This window comes from Anopheles coustani, chromosome 3 (genome assembly GCF_943734705.1).
Source record: "Anopheles coustani chromosome 3, idAnoCousDA_361_x.2, whole genome shotgun sequence".
NCBI classification, from domain to species: domain Eukaryota; kingdom Metazoa; phylum Arthropoda; class Insecta; order Diptera; family Culicidae; genus Anopheles; species Anopheles coustani.
The window spans coordinates 2,788,394-2,811,627 of record NC_071288.1 but is presented as its reverse complement, the minus strand read 5'-3'; the positions used below and the strand labels follow the sequence as shown (position 1 = coordinate 2,811,627).

Genomic DNA, 23,234 nt, shown 5'->3' with positions numbered 1-23,234 from the left:
TGAATGGTTGTTGGATTACTACAAAACTGGGGCCATCGATACGAACCTCCACATCGATTGGCACAGCTGCAATTTGTGGTACATAAACATGCTACGTCAAAAACACTGCACTAACATGATGTTCCTTGGTATTACTTACCAACAGATATGCCGGTAGCGATCAACATAAGCAATACGAAATTCTTCATTGTGGGATTCACGTAAATACTTATTGATTTTGGAACGAATTGATAGTGAACGGTTGCTGTTATTTGAAAAACATTCACTTCCACTTATTTGCTTTGAAATGTAATGCTGATACTTTACACTTGTTCCTCCACCGCCCCAAGGCGTACTAAAACCGAGCTTAAGAAATTCCTTCACCAAACCGCTCAATATCATTCAACACTTTTGTAACGTAGTTGAATCACCCGAATCCGGTGTTTTTTTTTCATTTTGAAGTAACAATTAACTGATAAGTGGTAAATAAAAAACATTTTAGTCATCGTTTGTTGTTAATACAGCAAACACAAAAATAGAACCAAAAAACTTTTCAAAGATTAGAAATTGAACTGAGTGTATGTGTGAAATGAATCTAGGCTTGTAAATGTTCGGAAGTCTATAAAGTAGTATTCATTGTAAGAAACATATATACCTTGGATAGTGATGTAGTTAACAACCGTTCAGAGAGAAACATTTTGGTCTTTTTCCTGGTTGGATAATTGTTTCCTGTTCCTGAATAAAACCATTTCTTTTTTTTTGTCAACCACGCTCAACGAATCCGCCCATACCTCTAATACGATTTCGGGACGGCCAAGCATGCAAAAGCAAATATTTCCATTCTCTATTTCTTGAGGGTGCATTCTACAACTCTTTTCTGAGACGCTGAAAACGGCTTTTTTGGCATCCGAAAAACTGTATGGAAAGTGAGAAATCACATCTGCAAAACGGCCAAAGTGTACCGATGGAACTCGGAATCGGTGAAGAATTGAATTTTAAACGTCTAAACAATTAAAATTAGCCACAAATCTTATCTTGATTTTACTGCTTGCTTACTTCCTCGCCCGGTACTGTTTCGAACCAAAAACGGGTCTACCACTTTCGGAATTTTCCCTTCTGGTGGAACTGTTCCGCGGGAAGTTGAAAATGTTGGATAAAAAAAACCCTGTCGACCCAATTCCTGGGAAATGCGCCAGCCAATCAGCGGTTCTTGTGATTCGGCCTCGGTCGGTTTCGGTTTAATTGAGGAAAAGTATTTCAATAGAAAACATTCTTTTGCGGAAGCAGACACGCTGAGAAGAGGTGAAGTTGTTTTTTTCTGTTTATTTATATTGCATTCATTGCACGGGAAAAGCAGGAAGACCTATAATGTATAATACTTCCGTATCCCATTCGCTTCCCGCATTCCCGATGTCCTAATGTTTCGACAATTCGCTCGGCCCAAAGTTGCCGAAACTCCCTTCGCTGCCCCTCGCATCATTCCCAGCCGGATGTGCTCATAAATCTTATTCACTGCAAACTTTGCAATTATTTCTGACGTGGAAAACGTGGAAAGTGAAATACACACAACCGGGTCGTCGTGGAAATGTTTTTACTCTCTTGTTTTTTTATCAAATATTAAACAATCAACGACCACGAAAGCAACCAATCGAAACGCACAAACCCTTATCATTGGGAAGGAGACAAAACGGATGAAGGGAATTCCCCCACAGCACGTGGAAAAAGGGCGACCGGGCTCATCCAAACCGTTGTGCCCGAAAGCACTCAACACTTTACGGAAATTGTACGCCCCTTCGGCGAATCGGTCGGTTTTGTTTGATGGCGGTTTGGAGGGCAAAGGGCAAATGCGTGGCCCTTTAAATTGAAATCATGTGTTCGAGCGCGAACGAAGGAAAGGTGCGGGTCACTGGCACAATTAAACATCGGTCCCGGGACCCTCGGGGTACGTGAATTATTGCCCTTCTGTCCGCAACTGATTCGTTACCTTTTTCCTTCGGCCAAAAGTTAGCCGCACACGATAGGAACTGGGAATGGCTAACACGTGCATGCCGGCAAACGGATGCCCCGGCATATTTTTCATGCCCCTGAAATGTTTCACCCAGCGTGTTTTCCAGTTAATGTTGGTATAATTTACTACCAGGGATGGCCGGTTCCGTTTGCAGACGAGTTTCAGGTTGAATAAAACCGGACAATTCTGGTGTGGGATTAGGAACTAAGGTAAAATGAACACAATTTGAAAAATAAATCGCACAAACAACCAAAGTACTAAGAAAACCACGAACATTTCATTTGCAAATGAAACCACACAAAAATATCATGGAACCAACACAAACAAACATGCGAAAATACCAAAAAAAACACCCAATATAACCACAGCGGAATTAAAAAGCTTCAACTGAAGCTTCGTGTGTACAGTTCCTTGCGATTCTCGACTCCTTATGCAAGCAAAATACGACACAAATCTCTTGAAACGTCCCTGGCAGAAGATTCGCTGGAGCTTCAACGACTTCCCTGTAAAGCGTATAATCCGATCACATCGTGGATGGATGCGAATGTGTGAACGTTTAAAAATATCGCTCTTACATCCTTCGGAAATCGAACGCCAGCTCGCCGTGGCTGGAAGCTGGTCGGAAGAACCCTTCGCCTGGCGAGGCAACCGTACCTCTTGCTCTGTATCCTGTCCCATCGACACGACCGCCGCCAAGCACCGTTCTCGGTATCGACTTGTGAACATCGTTTTCTACGAGCTATTAAGCATGTTCATGACCTGCAACGGAAAGGTTGCCAGTCGCAGCCAATCCGCCGGTCTCGAAGGGGCCACGATGGCATGGGGGAGGTGTGGGAATTTACAGACAGCAGCTATGTTGTCCTTCTGCCCACCGTCTTCCCGGGGAACCTTGCCATCGTTCGTAATTTCATTGTGCTTCTGTCAACGTCACGTTTCATTATTCTACACCAGCGACGCAGGCAGTTGAGCTTAACATCTCATTCGACGCCGAGAAGGACGACCACGCGTTTGCAGAATCTTTCCGGGTGGCGGCGATGAACGGCAGGCCTCTAGGTTGGCGTAAGCTTCCGTTTCGGCATGTACTGGTGCCGCCGACCAGGACTGACCCTTTTTTCCCGTTCATTTGTTCGCTTTACGTCGATGAATAACGCCATCGACGCAAAGAATGAATAATGAGTTTTCGTTTGACGGTTCGCAGTTTTTCAATTTTTCCACACTTTGCTATGGGAAAGTGGAACGAGACAGGGCTCATCGTTGCCTGGCATCCGTTTTGTCCGAAAGGCTGTTCACGCTGCATGGAAGGCTCACTTTTGTTTCAGACGGCTCCCACGCATTCCCGGTTCGCCTGCGGATACGGACACGAGCCTCTCTCCACTCGGATGCGCCCTCTGCCCTTTCCGGAAGCACACAAAAAACCATACCCACGTGGGGTTGGGTGGAAAAATGAGCGAAAGAGCCAGCGCAACGGAAAAAGACACCAGTAAGAAAAAAAAACAGTGTTATCACGCGACGGATTCATTTCTGGTGCAGGATTAATGGGTTTGTCCTTCGGAACCACTTCATCTTCATCGATCTTGATTTCTCCAACCGGGCCGAGGACGGACGGACGGACGGACGGAAAGGACGGTTTGTATTGGGTTGGAAAATTCTTTTCCATCCCCTTTCCATGCAGCGGAACGGGTTAAGACCGTGTCATTTCTCTTCAATACTTTCTCAAAAATTGCAGCTTCTGCAAGAGTTCGAAAAATGGATCAGAAGTACTCACGAGAAGGATCGTTTCGTTTCTAAAAACAAGGGGGGAGTGTGGTCTATAAATGATCATCCATCAAAGCGAGGAGTAGCATTTATTCGATATGACCATCCGTGGTTTTTTCTCGGTATACCCAAATTTAATATTCTCGATATTTATATAAACTCGTTATAAACGCGTTATCTTCAACCTTCAATACTAACAACATATTATTCAAATATGTATAACCAATACTATGACCTTTCTTTAGATTAGAACTAACTTTTTGTTTATACGTTTTGTCGATAAAAATGTGACTCATAAGGTTATGGCAAATATTATTAACTATAGCCAAACGGTTTCTACTGTTTATTCTTTGTTATCTTACTGCAGTGATTATGTGTTATCTTGCTGCAGTCTTGTTGAACTGTAACTCCAAAGGGCTATGAACAACTTTTTTAAATCTGTATTCATCATTTATTTCCTCGAATGCTTGATTTGTTTTGCATTAGTCTTAAGCCGCACACAGTCGTGCTTTAACTTTTTGTCAAGGCCACCAGAATCCATTTTTGGCAAACAGCCCCGTTGAGAAGTGGAGTCAACCCTAGTTTTCGACTACGGAAGCGCGGAAGCCCAGAGGATGGTGCGAGTAATTAAATTTTCCGAACAAAACGCATGCTAATTTATGACCCAAATCATCTGTGCTCTGCTCGAAATTATCCCTCACTAATTGGGAGGGAAAAGTTTTGCTCTATAATCCAACCAACATGAAAACAAGATTTACACATCTTTGGAATGGATGCAGATGGTCGGGGAATTTTGCTGAGTATTTTTTCGACGAGTCAACTCCAGCTTGCTCATCGAGCATTTCATTAAAATTCAGTTTGTAGAAAAGCCTTGCGCCATATTTGTTTTTTCTCCCCCCTGTGAATTATCAACCACCCTGTCGGCGTCCCTTAGTTTCACAACATGTTTGCAACAATGAGCAATGAGTAAATCAGAACCAAAACACACATCATGGTGAATAATTTTTTTCGCCGGAAGCCACAATCTCCCGGAACGAAGCCGTCGCCGCCAACGGATTCTTGATGATTTGCAAATATTGGCGAAAATCGACCCGAGCCTGGCACCCCACCCGTGTCGCACCATGTTATTTTGGGAGCCATGCTTGCTCAACGAAATCCGTCAGATAAAATCCGAAACAATCGACCTTCGTTCCCATCGTTCTAAGCTTAATCGAGAGGATGTTTCAAAACGGACCATTTTGCAAGCGTTCCCACGCTTTAACGCAGCCCTCGCAAGCCTTCCGAATATGCTAGTGCTCGTAGGTGGAGGATGAATATATTTTGCCTACAGATTGTTGAGCACAACCTACGTCGACCCGCAACCGGAATAATTTACGCCAAAACACGGCCCTAACTGATGATGCGTGAATTATATCACCCTTCTGGATTAGGCAGGAAATAAGGTTATCGGCCTCTTACCAGGGATACGCTGGTTCCGGTATCTTTACAGCCATCTGGTCTAAACCGGTCCTACCGGACCGGAGGTTTCCACGGGCTGTCCAATGGCTAATATTGTATTATTCCAGATACTGTTAACAGATAAGCAGAGCTGGAATGAACCAACGGGAAAATCTCGTAACCGGGAAAGTTAGTTGGCAATTCTATTTTCCACGTGTTATTATCATGCCTAAACCGCTTCAGTATGACATAAAAGTGCCTTACTAGAAGACCTCTTAAAGGTTAATGAAGAACAATTATGTTTTAAGTTAAGTCTAGTGATTTTCTAATCATCAGTCTTCTAAGTCGTAAAGGCGATTCTTTTAAATGTGATGGATTCTGCTGATTACAATACCGCCATTTTACACCGGATACAAAAAGTATCAACCTGGAAAATGTAGTTTTCCACGAAAAAAGGTTCGCAATAAACACCTTTTTGCGTTCAGGAACATCCATCACAGCACTAAAAACACGGACACAACTCCACTTCCAACTCATTCTTCCGACAAATTAATTGCTCTCCATCCCTCGCAGGAGCTATACAGGAAATGTCTAAAACACTTTAGTAACGAGGTTGAGAAAAAAAAAATAGAATTACTTTACTTTCCCAGTGTGTAGCGATGAGCGATAATTGGGTCCTATATTTATGGTGAAAGTTTACCCCGACGGCAGGTCATAATCAATATTTTTTTATCGGTAAAGTTTGTGCCCCCCCATTTTTTTTTTGTTTTTTTGCTGTCCCTTTCACAAAAGCTTATCATCCTTTCAGCATTTCCCTAGATTTTGCTTCTTTTCTAACTTTTTTTGTTTTGCCTTGGCCTTCGAACACCGGTTGTTGTGTCCCTTGATTTTTAACAAATCGTATATTTTTACTCGGCAGAAAAAAGGCACGAGTCCGGTGAGTTAATTATTGGATCACTACATAATTTCCTTTTCATGTTTAACTACATTTTACACCCTCCCACAGAGCGTCTTATGTTCTCTTAATTTGCCGGATGAAAAATGTGTCCAATTATTAATTGAGCTTGCTGGGTTGGTTACCTTTTCCATTTCCATCTTTTTACAGGATCCTTTCGAGGGGTGTAAATCTTTTAAGCAGCAATCACAAACATAAACTGTTTATTTACCATACACATTAGCCGTGTCTAACGAGCACTAAATCTAAGGATGCTCTTTATCTGAACTGAAAAAAGGAGATCCAAAACCATCCGAAAACAAAGTCAGGTTGTGGAACTGGGAAACGAAACATGCCCCAAGCTACTTTCCGAATCGTTCTCCCGTATGATCCGATACAGTAAGTGACTTGCAGAATAACAGGCCTCCGACCACGCTTCCCATTTTTTTTTTTTTTTTGAAAAAGGTTGTGTGTTCTTCAGCTTCTGCTCGGATGAAGAATATTCCCGATTCGAAATATTAAATGAATTCTTCAAAAAAATAAATTAAATATTCCATGCTTTAGCTGCTATGAATAAAACATTCTACTCACCGTTGATTTGTTGCCGCTGACAGTTAGTCTGCCTTATCAACAGCTGATGTGTGTTTATTGGTGGAGTGGTTACCAAGGCCAAATCAACTGCGCATAGTCAGTCGCACAATTCTTGCATTTACATAACCAGTAGAACGCTTCGCCGTTAGTGATGAATCTGGCCGGTAAAGTAGTCCTAATTACGGGTGCCAGCAGTGGGATCGGAGCTGCAGCGGCTCTGAAATTCTCCCAACTTGGAGCCAAGCTTGCCCTAACGGGACGTAAGGTGGACAATCTCAATAGCGTTGCCAAGCAGTGTACCGGATCGGCCGGGGCACCGTTCGTGATTGCTGGAGACATCACGAAGGAAGCGGACACGGAGCATGTTCTGAAGGCTACCATCGAGAAGTATGGCAAGCTTGATGTGCTCGTAAACAATGCCGGCATCATCGAGACGGGCACCATCGAGACGACCAGCCTGGAGCAGTTCGATCGTGTCATGAACACCAACATCCGATCGGTCTACCATCTGACGATGCTGGCCGTACCCCATCTGATCGAGTCGAAGGGTAACGTGGTGAATGTGTCCAGCGTGAACGGAATCCGCTCCTTCCCGGGAGTACTGGCGTACAACATTTCGAAGATGTCGGTCGATCAGTTCACGCGTTGCGTTGCCCTCGAGCTAGCCGCGAAGGGTGTGCGCGTAAACTGCGTCAATCCGGGGGTGACCGTAACGAACCTGCACAAGCGCGGTGGCATGGACGAGCAGACATACGCTAAATTTTTGGAACACTCCAAAAACACTCACGCAATGGGCCGTCCAGGCCAAGCGTCCGAGGTGGCCGATGCAATCGTTTTCCTGGCGAGCGATTCATCATCATTCATAACTGGTGCCAGCCTGCCTGTAGATGGTGGTCGCCACGCTATGTGCCCCCGCTAATTCGGACATGAGAGAACATCTGCAGTTATCTCCTTCTATCTTATTTTATTTCGATACTGTTGGAATAAAATGCCATGCATTATTTTCATAATCACTTGAAATGCGTTCACACGAAAGAAAGTTCATTTCCGTCTATCCAACCATTTATCGGGGGCACATCGCATGTCTGCCTCCATCGACGTTCAGTGTCACGCCCGTAATGTAGCTGGCTCCATCGGAAGCTAAGAAAGCAATTGTTGAAGCAACCTCCTCCGGCACACCTGGACGTCCAAGGGCATGGGTTTGTTCACACTTCTTCAAGAATGCAGCGTAAGCTTCTTCATCCATTCCGCCGCGTTTATGAATGTCCGTGACAATGACACCTGGAGTGAGAACATGAATTAAAACAAATTCCTACACCATACGTGATGGTATAAGCATTGAGAGTACTTACCAGGATTAACGGCATTCACGCGCACCTGCTTCGGTGCCAATTCCAATGCAGTGCAGCGAGTGAATTGATCGATCGCAGCCTTGGACATGCTGTAGGCAAGGATACCCGGAAACGATCGGTTTCCGGCGACGCTTGACAAATTTACGATGTTGCCTTTCGTCTTGACCAACAACGGAACGGCCAGCATGGTCAGGTGATACACACCTCGAACGTTCGTGTTCATCAGCTCATCGTACTGCTGTAGGCTGGTGTTTTCGATCGACCCGTTCCCTATAATGCCGGCATTGTTGACCAGCACATCCAGCTTACCGTACTTTTCGACGATCACATCGACTACGCGCTTATTGTCTTCCTCCTTCGTCACGTCGGCAATGATGAGAAGAGGCTTGTTCTTCGATACGGCTTCACACGCCTCGCCAACTTTGTTCAAATTGGCCTCGTTGCGGCCTGTAAGGGCCAGCGATGCGCCAAACTTGGCAAAATAGATGGCGGTTCCTTCGCCGATGCCGGAAGATGCTCCGGTGATGAGAACGACTTTACCGGTGAAATCCATGTTAACGAACTGCTCCGAAGAGATGCGTACTACGAGGATGGAAGTATTATGGACTGTATTGTTCAACAGATCGATGGGCTAATTGATTTAGATGAATAGGCACACTCGGTGATATCTTATCTTATGTTTGCGGTAAGTCAAGCAAGCAAATACTGACCAGAGATGAAGTTGCACTGTCAAAAGCGACGCAGGTTTCAAGCTTACTTTAACCTGGTATTGTAAACAACAACAGCTGTTCCGTTGCCGGCTTTTTTGAAATGTCAATCATGTTTTATTTTGTTTACATCGTGTTTGATGCAATTCCATCAGGAATTATCAAGAATTTTGAACTTTAATTACCATTTAACCATCACGATGAACTTTGTTTTACCCGGTGCCAATGTGAAAAGTATGTGGGACATTTAAATTTATCGATAAGCGTGAATGTAACCCTCTTGCTATTTACAGTGCTGGCGCGGACGGTAAATTGCTTCTCGAAAATTGGGAACGAGCTATTTTTCGAAGCAACGCCGGATGGCCTGGAGCTGAAGACAATCAACGCAACCAATACTGCGTACGCGGTGGCCCAGTTCAAACAAGATTTCTTCATCAGTTTTCAGCAAGGAAACGCAGATACCCCAGATGAAAACTGCTGCAAGATTTCGGTCAAACCTATATTGAAGATATTCAAGAGCCTTTCCACGGTGAGTTCCGAGTTAGACCGTTTGTAAAGTTGGGTTTTTCAATGACACTCAATCCTTACAGATCCAAACATGTAAAATCTGGCTAGACATTGACCATTCGAAGATTATCTTTCAATTCCGGTGCAAATCGGAAGTGTTGAAAACGCACAAAATATTTCTCCTGGAAAGCGAACACATCAATTCACTGAATCTCTCCCAAACCTTTCCAAGTGAGATCATTGCCAATCATAAAGCTTTTTCGAACATGCTCCTGCACTTGCACCACTCGATTGATGAAATAACGTTTGATCTGAAAGAAGACAAGGCTATTGTATCTAATTTCGTCGACAACGAGCAGTCGGACCGGAGCACTTTGCGGTCAGCGCTTACTGTCGACACAAACACCTTCCAGTTGTACAAACTGGACCAGAAAGCTAGCCTAACGTTTTGCTACAAAGAGTTTAAAGCGATTACTATGTTCGCTTCGTTTACACGGCTTGATATTCAAATGAGCTTTTCCCAAGCCGGATCGCCTTTGATGATACAAATGAACAAATCCGGAGTGGTTCAGCTTAAGGTTATCCTGGGCACGATGCAACCGTCCCCGCATCTTTATAACAGGCGAGCACATCGACGAAACGATAGTAAACGAAACACAGCTAACCGGTCTGTACAAATGGACAGTGAAGCAATCAACACGTTGCTCACCGAGGACATAACGCACAATACCGAAACGTCTCAGGATGTAACCAACTCAGCCATACGATTGACTGGAAATGATTCTGACGCTAAAGCAAATTTCCCTGGTCGAAATAACTCGCTAGTGTCGAGCAATGTGAAAGCCAGACGAACCGTTCAGGATGTGGTAAACGAAAAACTCCATGAGGATAGTACAGTTGCACGATCGTCCCGGTCGGCGGTTCCAGTGCAGTTGAATTCGGTGCTCGATCGACAACACCAGAGTACGGGGAAGACAACACTTAACAACGAACCATCGTCGGAAACGCTGTTCAATACGAATTCGGAAAACTTCCCCTTCCTCGAGGGAATAAATCTACCCACGGCAAATGGGAATGATCTAAACTCACTCGCTTCCGTACCCGTAGCTACCGGGACGTACGGAAAAGCCAAAGAAACCTCCCATCCGGTTGAAATAGCCAGTACCGTCTCGGACGACGATCTATGTGAATTGGGTGAACCGATTAGCGCTTCCATATTCTCTCGTAAGCGAAACGCGACCGAGAAGAGCCCTCCCGAACGTGATCAACGACCGAAGAAAAGTTGCTCCAATCCCACGCCTGAGATCGTGCCCGAGTCTCCGGAAGTGATTGAAGAAAGGAAACGAAAGCAGGCCAAATTGAGACACATTTTCCGGCGCTGCTTCGAGCCCACTTTCGATCCAGCCTTGCAGCCGGGATGCAGTCAAATCTTTGCCGCCAACTCCGACTCGGACGGAGAGTTCTAGTCGTAAGGTTAGTGGACAATTTGCAAGTTTCTTTTATTTAAGTTACTTTTTCGTTTTGTATAAAAATGAAAACTCAACACGGGTGAACCAGCTGGCGTGGCTATTATTTTTCACAATCTTATCGTTTCGTTTTTCGTGTTTATTGTCTGTCCAGTTCATTTGAGCGATGTCGCGGCTATCACTGTCTCATAACTCAAAAAAATGTTTCAGTAGTAGTTGCAGTAGTAATGGTCGGCTGTCCTTGTACAAAGTGTACGAATAAATTAAATAAATAAATAATTTAAATAAATAAATAAATTATCTTAATCCCTCTAGTCAGTTTTTCTGTCCGTCCGATGTAACTCCTGCCGCGACTGCCTGTCTGTTGCTGCTGTTGCTGCTGCTGTTCTACGGTTGGGCTGTAGGATGCGGGAGTTGTGGCTTCTATTGTGGAGGATGGCCTCGCGATCGAGGCACTGGCTTTAGGTAGTTGATGATATTGTGCGGGTCTTGGTTTTGGAGGATGGAATGGGCTTTGCTGGACCGGTGTCGGCTAGATATTTGCAGCATTTTCCGTACACATTGCGAGCAGGGTTCCGTTTGGATGCAAACGTCACTCTTTCATTATGCCTTTTTTTCTTCCCCTCTCTCTCTCTCTTCTTTATCGAAGTCGCATTTACGTCGTCTGTCTTTGAAAAGGATGTCGGATGGAAAGATGCTTCCACGATATGTCTCCTCGTGTTATTCGAGAGAAGGAAAAAAGGACGTTGTCTTACGTTCAATATGGAGTGAGGAAATGGTAGGGATTGGTCGGCGAGGAGTTTGGATTCGGATAGTGAATTGGACCCTGTTGAGTTTTGTTCTACGATTCCCTCACTTCCCTGTCTCTTTCTTGGTTCCACAATACCCTACCTCTCCTCTCCCTTGCATTGCACGTTCAGTCTTCCACGTGTTTCCGTGATTCGGTTCCTCGATCCGTACGTGCGGTGTGTTTTTCTTTTACTTCCTTGGCTTTGTTGGTGGTTTTTGCTGCTGCTGCTGCTGCTGCTGCTGCTGCTGCTGCTGCTGCTGCTTGGTGCGTGCGGGGTGTGGGGGGCATTGCACGGCCACTCACACTCACACGTCCGACTCGGCAATGTCCTCGACGGCGCTCTCATCGATCAGCTCGTCACTGTCGTCATCGTCGTCGTCGTCGTCGTCGTCTTCCGCGTCATCGTCCGCTTCCGCCTCGGCGACGGCGGCCGCCGACTGCTGCTGTTCCTCCTTCTGGCCGGTGGTGGCCGCGGCGGCGGCGGCAGCAGCGGGCGCCTCCTCGCTGTCGTCGTCATCGTCATCGTCGTCATCGTCCTCGTCATCGTCGCCCACCAGGGCGGACAGGTAGTCGTCGTCGTCCCCGGTCGCGGCCGGCTTCTTCTCCGGTTTCGTCACGGTTACTGGATTCACTGGAGCGTTCGCAACAACGTCAACTTTATTGTTATTCGTGTTTTGAATTTGTACCTTTTCTGGCGCGTCCTCGTACTCCTCCTCCTCCTCCTCGTTATCGTCGACGGTGGCGTCGGTCGCGCTGGCCGCACTGTCCGCACCGGCGTTGGTGAGCGATTCGGCGATCTTGTTCACCTCGCTGTTCACGTCCAGCTCCGCATCCGGCTTCTTCACCGGGCTGTCGACCTCGTTCTGGGCGGCGGCCGCATCGGCCAGATCCAGCAGCGCCTGCGTGTTCTGGGCGGCCACCTTCTTCTTGGTCTTCTTGGCGGCGGCTGGGGCGACCGGGGCGGCGGCGGCGGCTTGCACGACCGGGGCGGCGGCTGCTTGGGCGACCGGCTGGGCGACGGCCTGGACCGCTGCCGGAACGGCGGCGACGGTATCCTCGTCGTCGTCATCATCGTCATCGTCATCGTCGTCGTCGTCGTCATCGTCGAAGGCTCCTAGGAGGTCATCACCAAAAAAAGACAGCGCATCGTCGTCCTCATCGTCATCGTCGTCATCGTCGTCGTCTTCAGCAGCCGCCGCAGCCACCGGGGCAGCCTGGTTGGCCGTCTGCTTCTGCTGGTCAACAACCGCCGCCGGAGCCACTGGAGCCGCAACTTCATCATCATCATCATCGTCATCATCATCATCATCATCGTCGATCTCATCCTCGACCGATCCTGCAGTAGGTAAACGATTGTCACCATCAACCCAACGCTCAAATCCTTCGCCCACTTGGCTCTACCTACCGATAATGTCCTCATCGTCATCATCATCATCACCATCGTCATCGTCATCCTCGGCGGAATCATCATCGTCGCCTAGATCGAATTCATCGGAATCGTCGTCATCATCGTCATCGTCGTCACCTCCGGCAACGGGGGCGACGGGGGCAACGGGCGCTACAGCATCAACCGGGGCAGCCACTTCCTCTACCGCCTGCCGAGAGATGAGCGTTCCCTTGTGTGCATTTCGTCCCTCTGTAAAACGCAAAAAAGTAATGCAAATTAGCAACTCCTACTTAATGATTTGCGCAATTGGATTAAAAAAATCCTAATTAAAAATAACTAAACATAAATCACGTTTTAAGTGATGCAAAATTGTGTAGAAATTTACAACTTACCATCGTTGACCGGTTTGGAGGCAGCAAATGCGATGATGATCAGAATTAGTAATAGCTCCAATAGGAATGTTACTTTCATTTTTTATTTTCTAAAATTGAAAAGGTTCGGTTAAAATGAGTACAGGGTGGAGAAAAAAAGTTTTACTTTAAAAAAAAGGCTACACCGTTAGCTACACTTGATAAGAGGTGTATAACTGGATCCTACTGCTGTTCCTGTTGTTGCTGCTGCTGCTTCCGTTGCTTTGGCGAGCAGGTATTTCCTTGTGTGGAGCAGTTTGTTGCGCATTCGTGAGCTCAATTCATGTATCCCCGATCCGCAACTTTCTTTTGCGTGAAAAAGCACAATTGTGTTACTGGGTGAGCGGATACCGGAGCTGTATGCTAATTATTCATTCATCATAAACATGCCCAGCGCTTCCCCCACTGGTCTGGCACGGCGCGGGAGCTGGGGGGGGGTGGATGAAAAGTTGTTGCCCCGAAAGCGGAAGATCTACAACCCCACCCCTCCACTTCACTCCACCCACCCAACCTTAAAACCTTCTCCTTGGCCGTGATCGCCAGACGCCGTCTTTCCACCATAGCCTACATTTATGCTTTACTCACACACACACACAGGCATGCGTGAACATATAAAACCGTGTATATTACGGACCAACGGTCAATGGCCCGTAATCGATCTCGGACTTGGCGTCGAGATTTTCTCTTGAGAAAGGTACCACCGACAGCAGGTTGGCTGGAATGGGACACTGTTGAAAGTGAACTTTCTTTTCCAACATACAAGTTTGGGGTTGTTTTTATGATTGCGAATTAAGGGTCATAAATAATCCTAACCGAGGTTGTTCCGGCTTTTTACATATATTTAGACGTGATTCCCCGAAAATATGTATTTCCTCTCGTTCTCTCGAGATGAAATAATTCAATTGGAATGCCAACTTGCAAGTGATACGTCACACATGAAGAATCGCATTCATTAGCATTGTTTGCGTAAATCTTCCAACTCGTGTAGCACGTCCTCCTTCGACTCTGTCATTTGCCACCCAAAAATATTTGAAACCTTGTGCACCATCTCATCGTCTTCACACGCACACGGGAGTTTCTTCAACTCGAAAACGATCGTGTGATCGCGCCAACCAGAAAAACGGGAGAACATTCGAAGAAAAGGAAAGTTCAAACAGGTTACCTTGATTATGGTTCAATCAACTTTCTCCCCTCCCCGCCTGCCTGCCTGCCTTGAATAGCCAAGCACAAAATAAAAATAAAAATTAGACAGCCCGCCGAGAGCAGGACAGGTTCGAACTATGATCCGGTTGGGAAGATCTAAAACCCCTAGGCCCCCAAAGATCTTCCAGATCATTTTCGAATAACTTTCGCCCAGCCACCCGAACTCAACCTCAAACCTACCGGGAGGTGGTTGAGAGATTGGTAAGCAGGGGTGGGGAAGGAAAACTCGAAATTCGGGATGCTTGAAAGTAATAAAAACAAAACCACAAAAATATCTTCTTCAGCGATATCTCGTCTCTCGAAGGCGTTGGCCTACTTCTTCCATATCGTTTGAACTCAAATCAAGCCAAAGCTTGATCTCCATATTTGATTGGGGGGAGGGGCCGCAGGCCGAGGTCACTTAATTGGTCGGTCCAGATTGAGGAAAAGTATGCTAATCGCTACAATTGGCTGCGATTAGCTAGAAAGTCCCGATGGTCAACGAAGTCACGGTCATTAGCTACGCATTAGGGCGCAGTTTCCATTATGCCTTCCTCCTTTTTTGGTCAATCGAGGTCACTTTTAAACAAGACCCCATCAAGAATGCGATTATGATAAGGACCAAGGCCCAAAAACCCTTCGGTTTGCTTGAATTCCTTGCGTGGTGTATCAAAACACACAAAAGACTTCAACAGCCGAACAAGCGACGAACCTGACTTTAATACGCTGGAGTCATTTTCTCCCGTGTGTGGCTTAAATTTCACTTTTTTACATCTGTGTGTTCAGGACGGTGTCCGGTTGGACAAGTGCCTTGCGACACACGCACACACGTGCGGGACGTACGCACGCACAGAAAGTAGGGACCCCTGGTGTGGTTTCTCTTTCGGAGGTGAGCTCATCCAAAAGGCACTGCTTCGAATCGAATTGTAATGAAAGTGATAAAAGAAAAGAGAAAGTTTTCCATTCCCCAGACTTACACTCACGCACAGACTCATAGGGAGCACAGAGGGCTCCAAGATCGGAGCAAGGGAGGTGGCGTGGGTCATGCGTTATAGACAAAGACAACATTTTGATTGATCTTTCCTAGAATAAATGTAGGTTTTTTTACTGAAATACTTGATTTAAATATTTAATTTAATTAATTATATAGAATGATGATTCTTTTACTCATCAGCATGTTTTTTGAATAACATTTCCAGATTTTCGATAGGAAATAAAGGAAAAGGACTGCTGAATCGGAAAAAAATCCACCATGTTAAGCTATCGCCCAAGCTCAAAACCACACTCAACGCTACATCTAACGCCGGATGGGGAAAACGAATCGGACAGAAGTTTGTAGGTCAAAAGCAGCATAATAATTAATATTGATTCTTTCCTCAATTTGGAACCGTTATCTGTTCGATATACGCAAGACGCCACATCGCGGACGGGAGGGGGGCCACTCAGAGGGCCAGGAAGTGGGTCTTTGGAAGCTTGAATTTGCATTCGTACCATTCAATCTCCCCGGGATTCGTCCGGTTGCTGCTTCCGACCTCATTAGGCCGCTTCGTCTCGTTCGCATCGGGCCCCCGACTCCCTGGCGGTGGGGATTCCGGGGCGCCCCAGAAGTGAAGGGCAATCACCAACCACGAAAACGGCATCCCGGTTGACCGGAATGGAGGAAGTGATCAATAAGCGATCCGACAAACCTCACTCGACGAAAAAATAACCACCAAACACAAACCCTTTCGAGCCAAATTGTAGATATAGATGTAGCGATACGGCGCTGCGGGACGGCGGGAGAGGCAGCGCGGAAAAACGGGTCATAAAAAAGTGGGCCTCCACTCTCTCTGGCGTCTCTCTTTTTCAATCTCTCGATCGGATGCTTTCGCAGACATTTTCGTTTGCGGTATGAAGACGGTCGAGGGGAAACGGTTAACCGACTTCGGTCACCCTTCGGATTCACGATGCTGCGCCATTTGTGCACTTTCAAATTGTCCAAATGAATCTCCCGTCCATGTCACTCCTACCTGGCGTATTATCAAAATCCCGGATCCATTTGGAAAGTATCCTCTAAGCCTAGAACTTGCTTTTGGACCGATGGCACTTGTTTTTCACAATCGTTTTCTTGTTTGCTCTCCGAGCTCCGTTGAAGATGAGGTGAAGATCATCCGTAAGGTGCCCTCGTCAGAATCATCAAGGTACCAACTGGAATTATCAATTATCACCTTCTTGGACCAGCTCGGACACAATGTTGCTAGACTTTCCGCTGGACCGATCCGAATGGGACCCCCAAGCGCAGAAGATGGCATTTGACGAGTTTCTCGGGTTCTACAGTCCCGTTTGTTTTTCTCCCGGTTTGCAACTCGCCCTCTCGAGAACACAACGGTAGTGGAAAACAGCAGCAATAGCAGCAGCAACAGCAGCAGCAACGATAGCAACCATCATTTCCAGTTCAAATTCGGCCAAAGTTTTTCCTTTTGTCATTCTGGCGACGGAAGGCTACTCACTTCGGGAAAGGTGGTAACAACTAACTAACGATCGACCAGCTGCACCAGGCGGGCGGGGGAAAAAAATAAAAACTAAGCAAAAAAACGACCAAGCGAACTAACTGCTACAACTGCACTACACACCAGGCTTGGATGGCAAACAGGGCGTAGGACGCACTACTTTCTTCCACCGTGTACACCTCGATACTGACTGAACTGTTTCTACTTCTCAAACTCTTAACGAAAACTTTGGTCCGGCCATCGGACGAACCGCGTCGTGCGCTCGCTCCGGTCCACGATCCACGTAGCTGCAGGCAGGCAGGCAGGCCAGCGGCCCGCGAGCGATCCGCGAGCTTTCTTTCCCACTCCGATCCGCCGATCCGCTTCCGACGACGCTGGAGGCGCTTTCACGCGATCGCGATCGTCCCGCGATGGTCTTGGCCTTGGGAGTGAAGAGGATCGATGCTCTGATGGGGTGGGAGGTATGAGGGAGGAAGCGGTAGAATGGCGGCGAGCGAGGGGGTAGGAGGGGAATGATGGAGCCAATTCGTTGCCAAGTTGCGCGAGTCTGCTGCTGCTCATCGATGCCGAAACGTTGTGTTGCTCGAACGTCTCGAAAGAAGCAAGGAAGAGGAGGGTTAAAGACAGGAATGGGGTTGCATGGGTGGAACCTGAAGGAGGGGGGGCGCATTCGGAAATGGGTGAAGAAGAAAGAGGAAAAAATGTGTTACAAATATGTATCCAATGTGCCGTTCGTTCATTCCCGCTTTCTTTCTTCCTTTCTTTCTTTCTTTCGTTCAATTTCCACGAGTTTCGGTGTTGCGGGAGGGGGGAGGGGGGAGGTGGCAAAAGGAGGGTGGGGAGATTTCTTGAGACGCGCGATAAGCTGCCTCTCTTTCTCTTCTTTGCCGCGTGCGGTTCGTCGGATGGCCCACCGTCTTCATCTATTCTATTTTACTATCTCGCGCATGGAATCGCTCTCCTTATTATCAGCAAGAGGCAAACACAGACACACATACGCATACCCTTGGCCATCTCACGGGACCAGGAGGAGCATAGGGGGGGAACGGTCACAGGGGTGGCACCTGTTACCACACCCACCGATCACTCGTGATCATCCAACTCGATCGAGGCACGCATGCTTAGGCGTTGTTTCTTTTTTTTCCTTCTTTTTGTCGATTTGCCCGTTTTCCGATCATTTTTCCTTTTTTTCCCATCCCACCCGCCTCCCACCCCCAATTCATCTGTAAGTTTTCTTCGGCCTTTTGCTTATGTGCGACGGCGATGGCGATCGGCGGGTTTAAGCTTCACCAACTTGAGATTTCTTAATAAGTGCTACTTCTTCTATTTTCTCCGACCCTTTGCGATCGCACTTCGATCGTTCGTAATTTCTTTTAAAAGCTAACTTGTTTACCACCACCTGGTGGCAGCACTTGGGGGTTGCTTCTCCGCTCCCTTTTCCTCGAGGGTGTCATCTTTACTTGATGGTGGGCCTTTCAAACTTTTTCCTTCGTACGATCAATCCCATGTCCATCAATTCACAGTTGAACTGTGAAGGACGCACGGTTCGGAATTGTATCCTGTACTGGAGGATAAGTCATAAAATTGCTATTGTCTTATTTATTTAACTAAGACGATATCCTTAGATTGTGTTTAAACGAAATAGTAAATCTGTTCCTAAGTGATTGCGACATTGCATTCTTAACGTATTTTTAGAGAAATTAAAAACACATTACACTTGATCTTCTAAGTGTATAATTGTCTAATCCATTTTAAGCGGTCTAATAAAGAGAACACAAATCTTTAAAAATTCCCTACACAAAAATAATACTATAATGTGGGCGTTGGGCGAAACATTTTCGGAATCGCTGATTTAAACAGGTAACAATACCAAGGTAGTTAGGCTTCATTGTCTTTATACAGCTAATAAAAGTATGTTTAGGTAAACATATGTTTGATTTACGGGTAACAGATGCACAATGATAAATAGAACTTGGGTACATTAGCTCCTTATTGTTTAAAGTTTAAAAGGACGTGCAAATCAGAAACAGAGCCACAGTATATATGTAACAGACTTAATGTCAAGAATCTTCGAAAGCTCCCATTTTAATCTTCCAATATGAGCGATTCCTTGAGCTTCGATTGTGCTTCTTCGTCCTTGCTTCTGCTCGAGAAAAACCGCGTTGACGACACCGATCTTCACCGCTCGATTCCTGGTTCGGTGTTTATAGTTTCGTCGTTTGCAGTCTTGGTGTTATCGCAGATATTTAAATAGGATTTATACATTGCATTTAAATATCAATAAACAAAAATTTGATTTTGGATTAAACTATAGAACCGTTATTCTTTATTTAATTTGAGCTTCTTTATCACTCTACCTCGTTGTTATTTGACTCTCGAAAATCTTCCACCCAAAACTGCATCGTACAACACGATCTGGCCACGTTCAGAGACGGGCGGTGTTCGGTGGAAAAAGAAAAAAAAACCTCTCGAACCCTCCTCCTGCTTCAGCCCAAGTTTTAAATTCCGTTTTCCTGCCAAACCGCGAGGAACGGATCGCTGTGCTGTGTCGTTCACAGGCAAGGCGAAACAATCAGTGCAGAAAACTGCAATCACCAGGAAATACGTTATCCGACTGTTGGTTTTGCGATTAGTAGCGGAGAAAAATTAGCACATAGCACGTCGATTTGCGGTGTGGAAATTATTGCATTAGCACTTGCGTTTAAAAAGCTTCATCGGAGTCCGGTTCTCTGATAGCGCGCTGAAGAAAGCCCTTGCCGTTGTGAAAGTCCGAAAACGAAATTGCACACCGTTCATATGCATATTTTTGCGATGGAATTCGAAGAATGGCATCCACTCCGGTTTCCTTTGGCAAAGGATGCTAAATGGGCATTTTTTTTTCGCTCTGGACACACCTTGCGCCGAACAGGCAAATATTTACAGCTAACCAATTGGTGACAATCTCCAGTGGTAAGGCACCTTTTTTTTTCTCTCGACACTCATCATTTCCGCCGTCAACAGTGACAACAAACGTTTTTTTTTTTGCTCCTTCTTCTCTTTCTTCGGGCTAATGTTTTCTTCTTCCTCTTGCCCTCCCGCCGCCATCCATGTGTGTCCGCAAACAACTCATTATCATAATTCGATTCCGAGATTTCGATTCCGTTACTTTCCAACATCCGCCTGTTGGGACGTCGTTGGGGGACGAGGTCACTGGTTTTCCGCAGCCTTGTTACTCATCTTCCGTTGCGCCCGTAGGTCCGTGGCCAGTAGGTTAGGTCCCCCTCCCCCGAGGGCGGCCAACGGTACCGTTCGGATGTACGCCAATCAGCGATGTCCTGAAGGAAGCGCGACGCTGGCTTCCGAATGCAAACGGTCGGCAGATAATCGGCTCTGATTATTTAACTGAGAGCAAGTTTTTCTGTTCCTTTGGCCCGGCAAGAGGATAGTTGTGACGAGGCCTAACGGGTTGAAAAATCCGTCTGGGACACGCGCCAATACTACATCTCTCTCTCTCTCTCTCTCTCTCCCCGGAGGCCACACACACCGCCTGGAGCGGCGGACGAAATGGTGATCCTCGATCGCGAAGAAAAAAGAGCTGCCGGACACGCGAACCGGATCCCGGCGAGGAGAGTGCTGCAAGGTAACATTAACACACTTTGGTTCGGAAGAAAAATTAAGATTTTCTCCACTCCAAGCAGCACTGACCCCCCGCCCCGAGGGACGAGAGACGAAAGGAGCGAGAGAGCTTAGCAGAGTGAGGTTAGGTTGCCTCGCGTTCCCCTTTGCAAGATCTTTCAATTTGTCTGCGAGTGTGTGTATGTGCTTGATTACGACCAATTTCTCCGCCAACCCGGTTGAAGATTCCATCCGCGAATAAAGTCCACCCCCCCTTGCCACCTTGCTCCCTCTGTCCAAGAGGGAACCAAATCGAAGCACGAAATTCGCCTCAATGGCCGCAACGCCAAAGGCTTTGGCCAGCGAGTTCATGAAACTAAAAGTGTTTTCTTCGGTATTAGGGGATGATGGGTCCGGCGTGATTTACCAGCCAAGTCTTCGGTTCCGGTGAAGATTGGAGAGTACGTGCAAATGACCCCTTGATTTGGCCACCGAGACATCGGCACGCATGGCACGTGCCCGGAACGCATTTCTCGGGAGTCGCGGTGGTACACACGGAAAATGATTGCATTTTTCTTTTTTTTTTGTTTTCCTCCTGAGCGCGATACCTTTTCCCTTTTTTTTTCCTTTCTCCTCAGTCGGCTTGAGGTTTTATTTTTCGGTTGCTTGAAATTCTTTTATTTATTCAGCGTCATACCTCGGACCGGGGATTGCGCACACACATTCGAGGTAGAAAGAAAGGTCGCTCACGTCGTGAACGCGCCTCGCAAGAGTACATAACGTTAATCGGGCGCAGAGAAAGTGTTGTTGCATATTTACGTTCACAAACAAACAAAAAAAAAAGGAAAGAAAAACAACCCATCGCCTCACCGGCCAAACACGATCTCGCGCCGCTTGGAAAATCTTTCCAATCATTCCTTCAACACCAAACCCAAATAAAATGGACGAAAAAATCAACCCAGCCGAAATTCCTCGTGCTCGTGGTAGGTGAAGATCGTCGTCTTCCTGGATCTCGATCGACTGCTTCTCTTTCACCCTGACCTCCAATGGAGGGACCCGCTAAAGCTGGACCGTAAAAAACCGGTCCGTAAAGCCGGACCTTTTTCTCCTCCGGCAGAGGAAATATAACGATCGTGGCCTCCATGAGCATAATCAACTTTTTCACGATCGAGCGCGGTTCGTAAAGGTGGATTACAGTGGAGATGACGCACAAGCAGCACTTTGTTTTCCATTCATCGGTTTTCCAATCTCAAGTCCATCGAATGCCTTCTTTCCTAAATCCTGGTTAGCTTCTTCACCGTCCCTTGAACATCATCAAGTACTTTTGATGTCTTTTTCAATTTACTTTCATCGGACCGTCATCGAGGATGGCTATCGACTTACATCCTACGGGCTCGAGGTCATCAAAAGAGAGAAAAAAAAGGGAAGTTACCGGTGGTGTCCGCGCCCGTGAGCCAGGGGATTGTGTTGTCTAAAGACGGTCCGAGGAGTTCCGGTTTCGTTAGCGATCGTTATGGCTGCTTACTTCGCAATCTCCTGTCTTCGCCTTCGCCTCCGCACGGAAAGAAGCGGGAAGTGTGAAAAGTTTCACTTTCCTCCAGTCGTGATCCGAAGGGCAGGTGTCTAGGTGACTCCTTCTCTAGCCATCTTTTTCTATCCACCTCAAAGCCGATCTCTTGGATGCCGGAATGCAGGAACGTATTTATGCAAGCTATCCATACCTATTATCCAATGCTGCACTCTGCTCTGCCAGCTACGGTCTCTTCTTATTTTATGTTCTTTAAGGCACTCGATGATGCAAGAGGGCGTTCCCAGAAGGAACTTCAAGAATGAAAGCGAAGATTCAAAACAAACGTAAAATCTGGTAACATAGTAGTTCTTATTCAATTTTAAAGGGGATTTTAAATTGCACATATTTCTTTGCGAAGCGGCAGTGAATGTTAAATGCTTTAGTAAAAGTTTTAAAATTGTTTTTGCTCCAATGAAAATATTCATTTCAAATAATAGCTACTAAAATACTAATTAATTAATTAATTAATTAATTGATCTAAAAGAAGAGATTTTCCTCTTATCAATCGACTTGTTATGCTGACGTAGGAACGTGTGCCAGAATTTGTGAAAAAAAAACAAAACATCCAAGTAGCCACGAAGAAATTGATATACAACTCCAATTCCAATACGGCCACAGGAAGTTTCATTAGAAAGTCATAAATTGTGTTTCACTTCATCAGACCGCACCCACCCACTTTCGAGGCGATGCGCGCCGATTAAGGCGATTGGGGCCTCGATGCCGCCACGTGCTTCCTAAGCGGCCTCCCGGGGCCGAAAGCGATCGGATTCCAGCGCTTCAAATATAATCTGTGAACGTCGCTCTCCCCACCACCTGACTGACCTCCTGGCTGAACGAAGACGTTCGCGATTCCAGCTATCGTTCGTTGACTCTTTCCTAGCCAGCCGATTCCAGCTACGCGCAGTGGCCATTATTAGTGGCCGCTACGCTACGCAAAACCGGTGTGTGTTTGTTAAGCGCAAATCGGCACGCATTGGTGCGCCCGACTGCGCTGGTGCGGCGTGTGGAAATCTTGTCGCGGCCAATGTCCTTTTTCACCTAATTGTATGACGTGCCGTGTGGAAAGCATACCAATA

The 23,234-nt window shown here is 46.4% G+C and overlaps 4 protein-coding genes across 4 annotated transcripts; 2 read left to right on the top strand and 2 right to left on the bottom strand.

The window, feature by feature from the left end:
* Positions 1-6,751: 6,751 nt before the first annotated feature.
* LOC131259912 (3-oxoacyl-[acyl-carrier-protein] reductase FabG-like) lies at positions 6,752-7,705 on the top strand. The gene has a single exon (XM_058261521.1). It carries the CDS (start codon positions 6,856-6,858, stop codon positions 7,621-7,623), a length of 768 nt encoding a protein of 255 aa, XP_058117504.1. The 5' UTR covers positions 6,752-6,855; the 3' UTR covers positions 7,624-7,705.
* LOC131259910 (3-oxoacyl-[acyl-carrier-protein] reductase FabG-like) lies at positions 7,655-8,764 on the bottom strand. Its single transcript, XM_058261520.1, has 2 exons — positions 8,057-8,764; positions 7,655-7,985 (listed from the first exon to the last, which is right to left on the bottom strand). The coding sequence occupies exons 1-2, from the start codon at positions 8,607-8,609 to the stop codon at positions 7,768-7,770; spliced, it is 771 nt and encodes a 256-aa protein (XP_058117503.1). The 5' UTR covers positions 8,610-8,764; the 3' UTR covers positions 7,655-7,767.
* Positions 8,765-8,910: 146 nt separating this feature from the next.
* Positions 8,911-10,983, top strand: LOC131272768 (uncharacterized). The gene is made up of 3 exons (XM_058274619.1): positions 8,911-8,997; positions 9,057-9,292; positions 9,354-10,983. Exons 1-3 carry the CDS (start codon positions 8,964-8,966, stop codon positions 10,734-10,736), a joined length of 1,653 nt encoding a protein of 550 aa, XP_058130602.1. The 5' UTR covers positions 8,911-8,963; the 3' UTR covers positions 10,737-10,983.
* Positions 10,984-11,831: 848 nt separating this feature from the next.
* LOC131259576 (coiled-coil domain-containing protein 1-like) lies at positions 11,832-13,384 on the bottom strand. Its single transcript, XM_058261093.1, has 3 exons — positions 13,306-13,384; positions 12,932-13,162; positions 11,832-12,862 (listed from the first exon to the last, which is right to left on the bottom strand). Exons 1-3 carry the CDS (start codon positions 13,382-13,384, stop codon positions 11,832-11,834), a joined length of 1,341 nt encoding a protein of 446 aa, XP_058117076.1.
* Between the last annotated feature and the right edge of the window lie 9,850 nt (positions 13,385-23,234).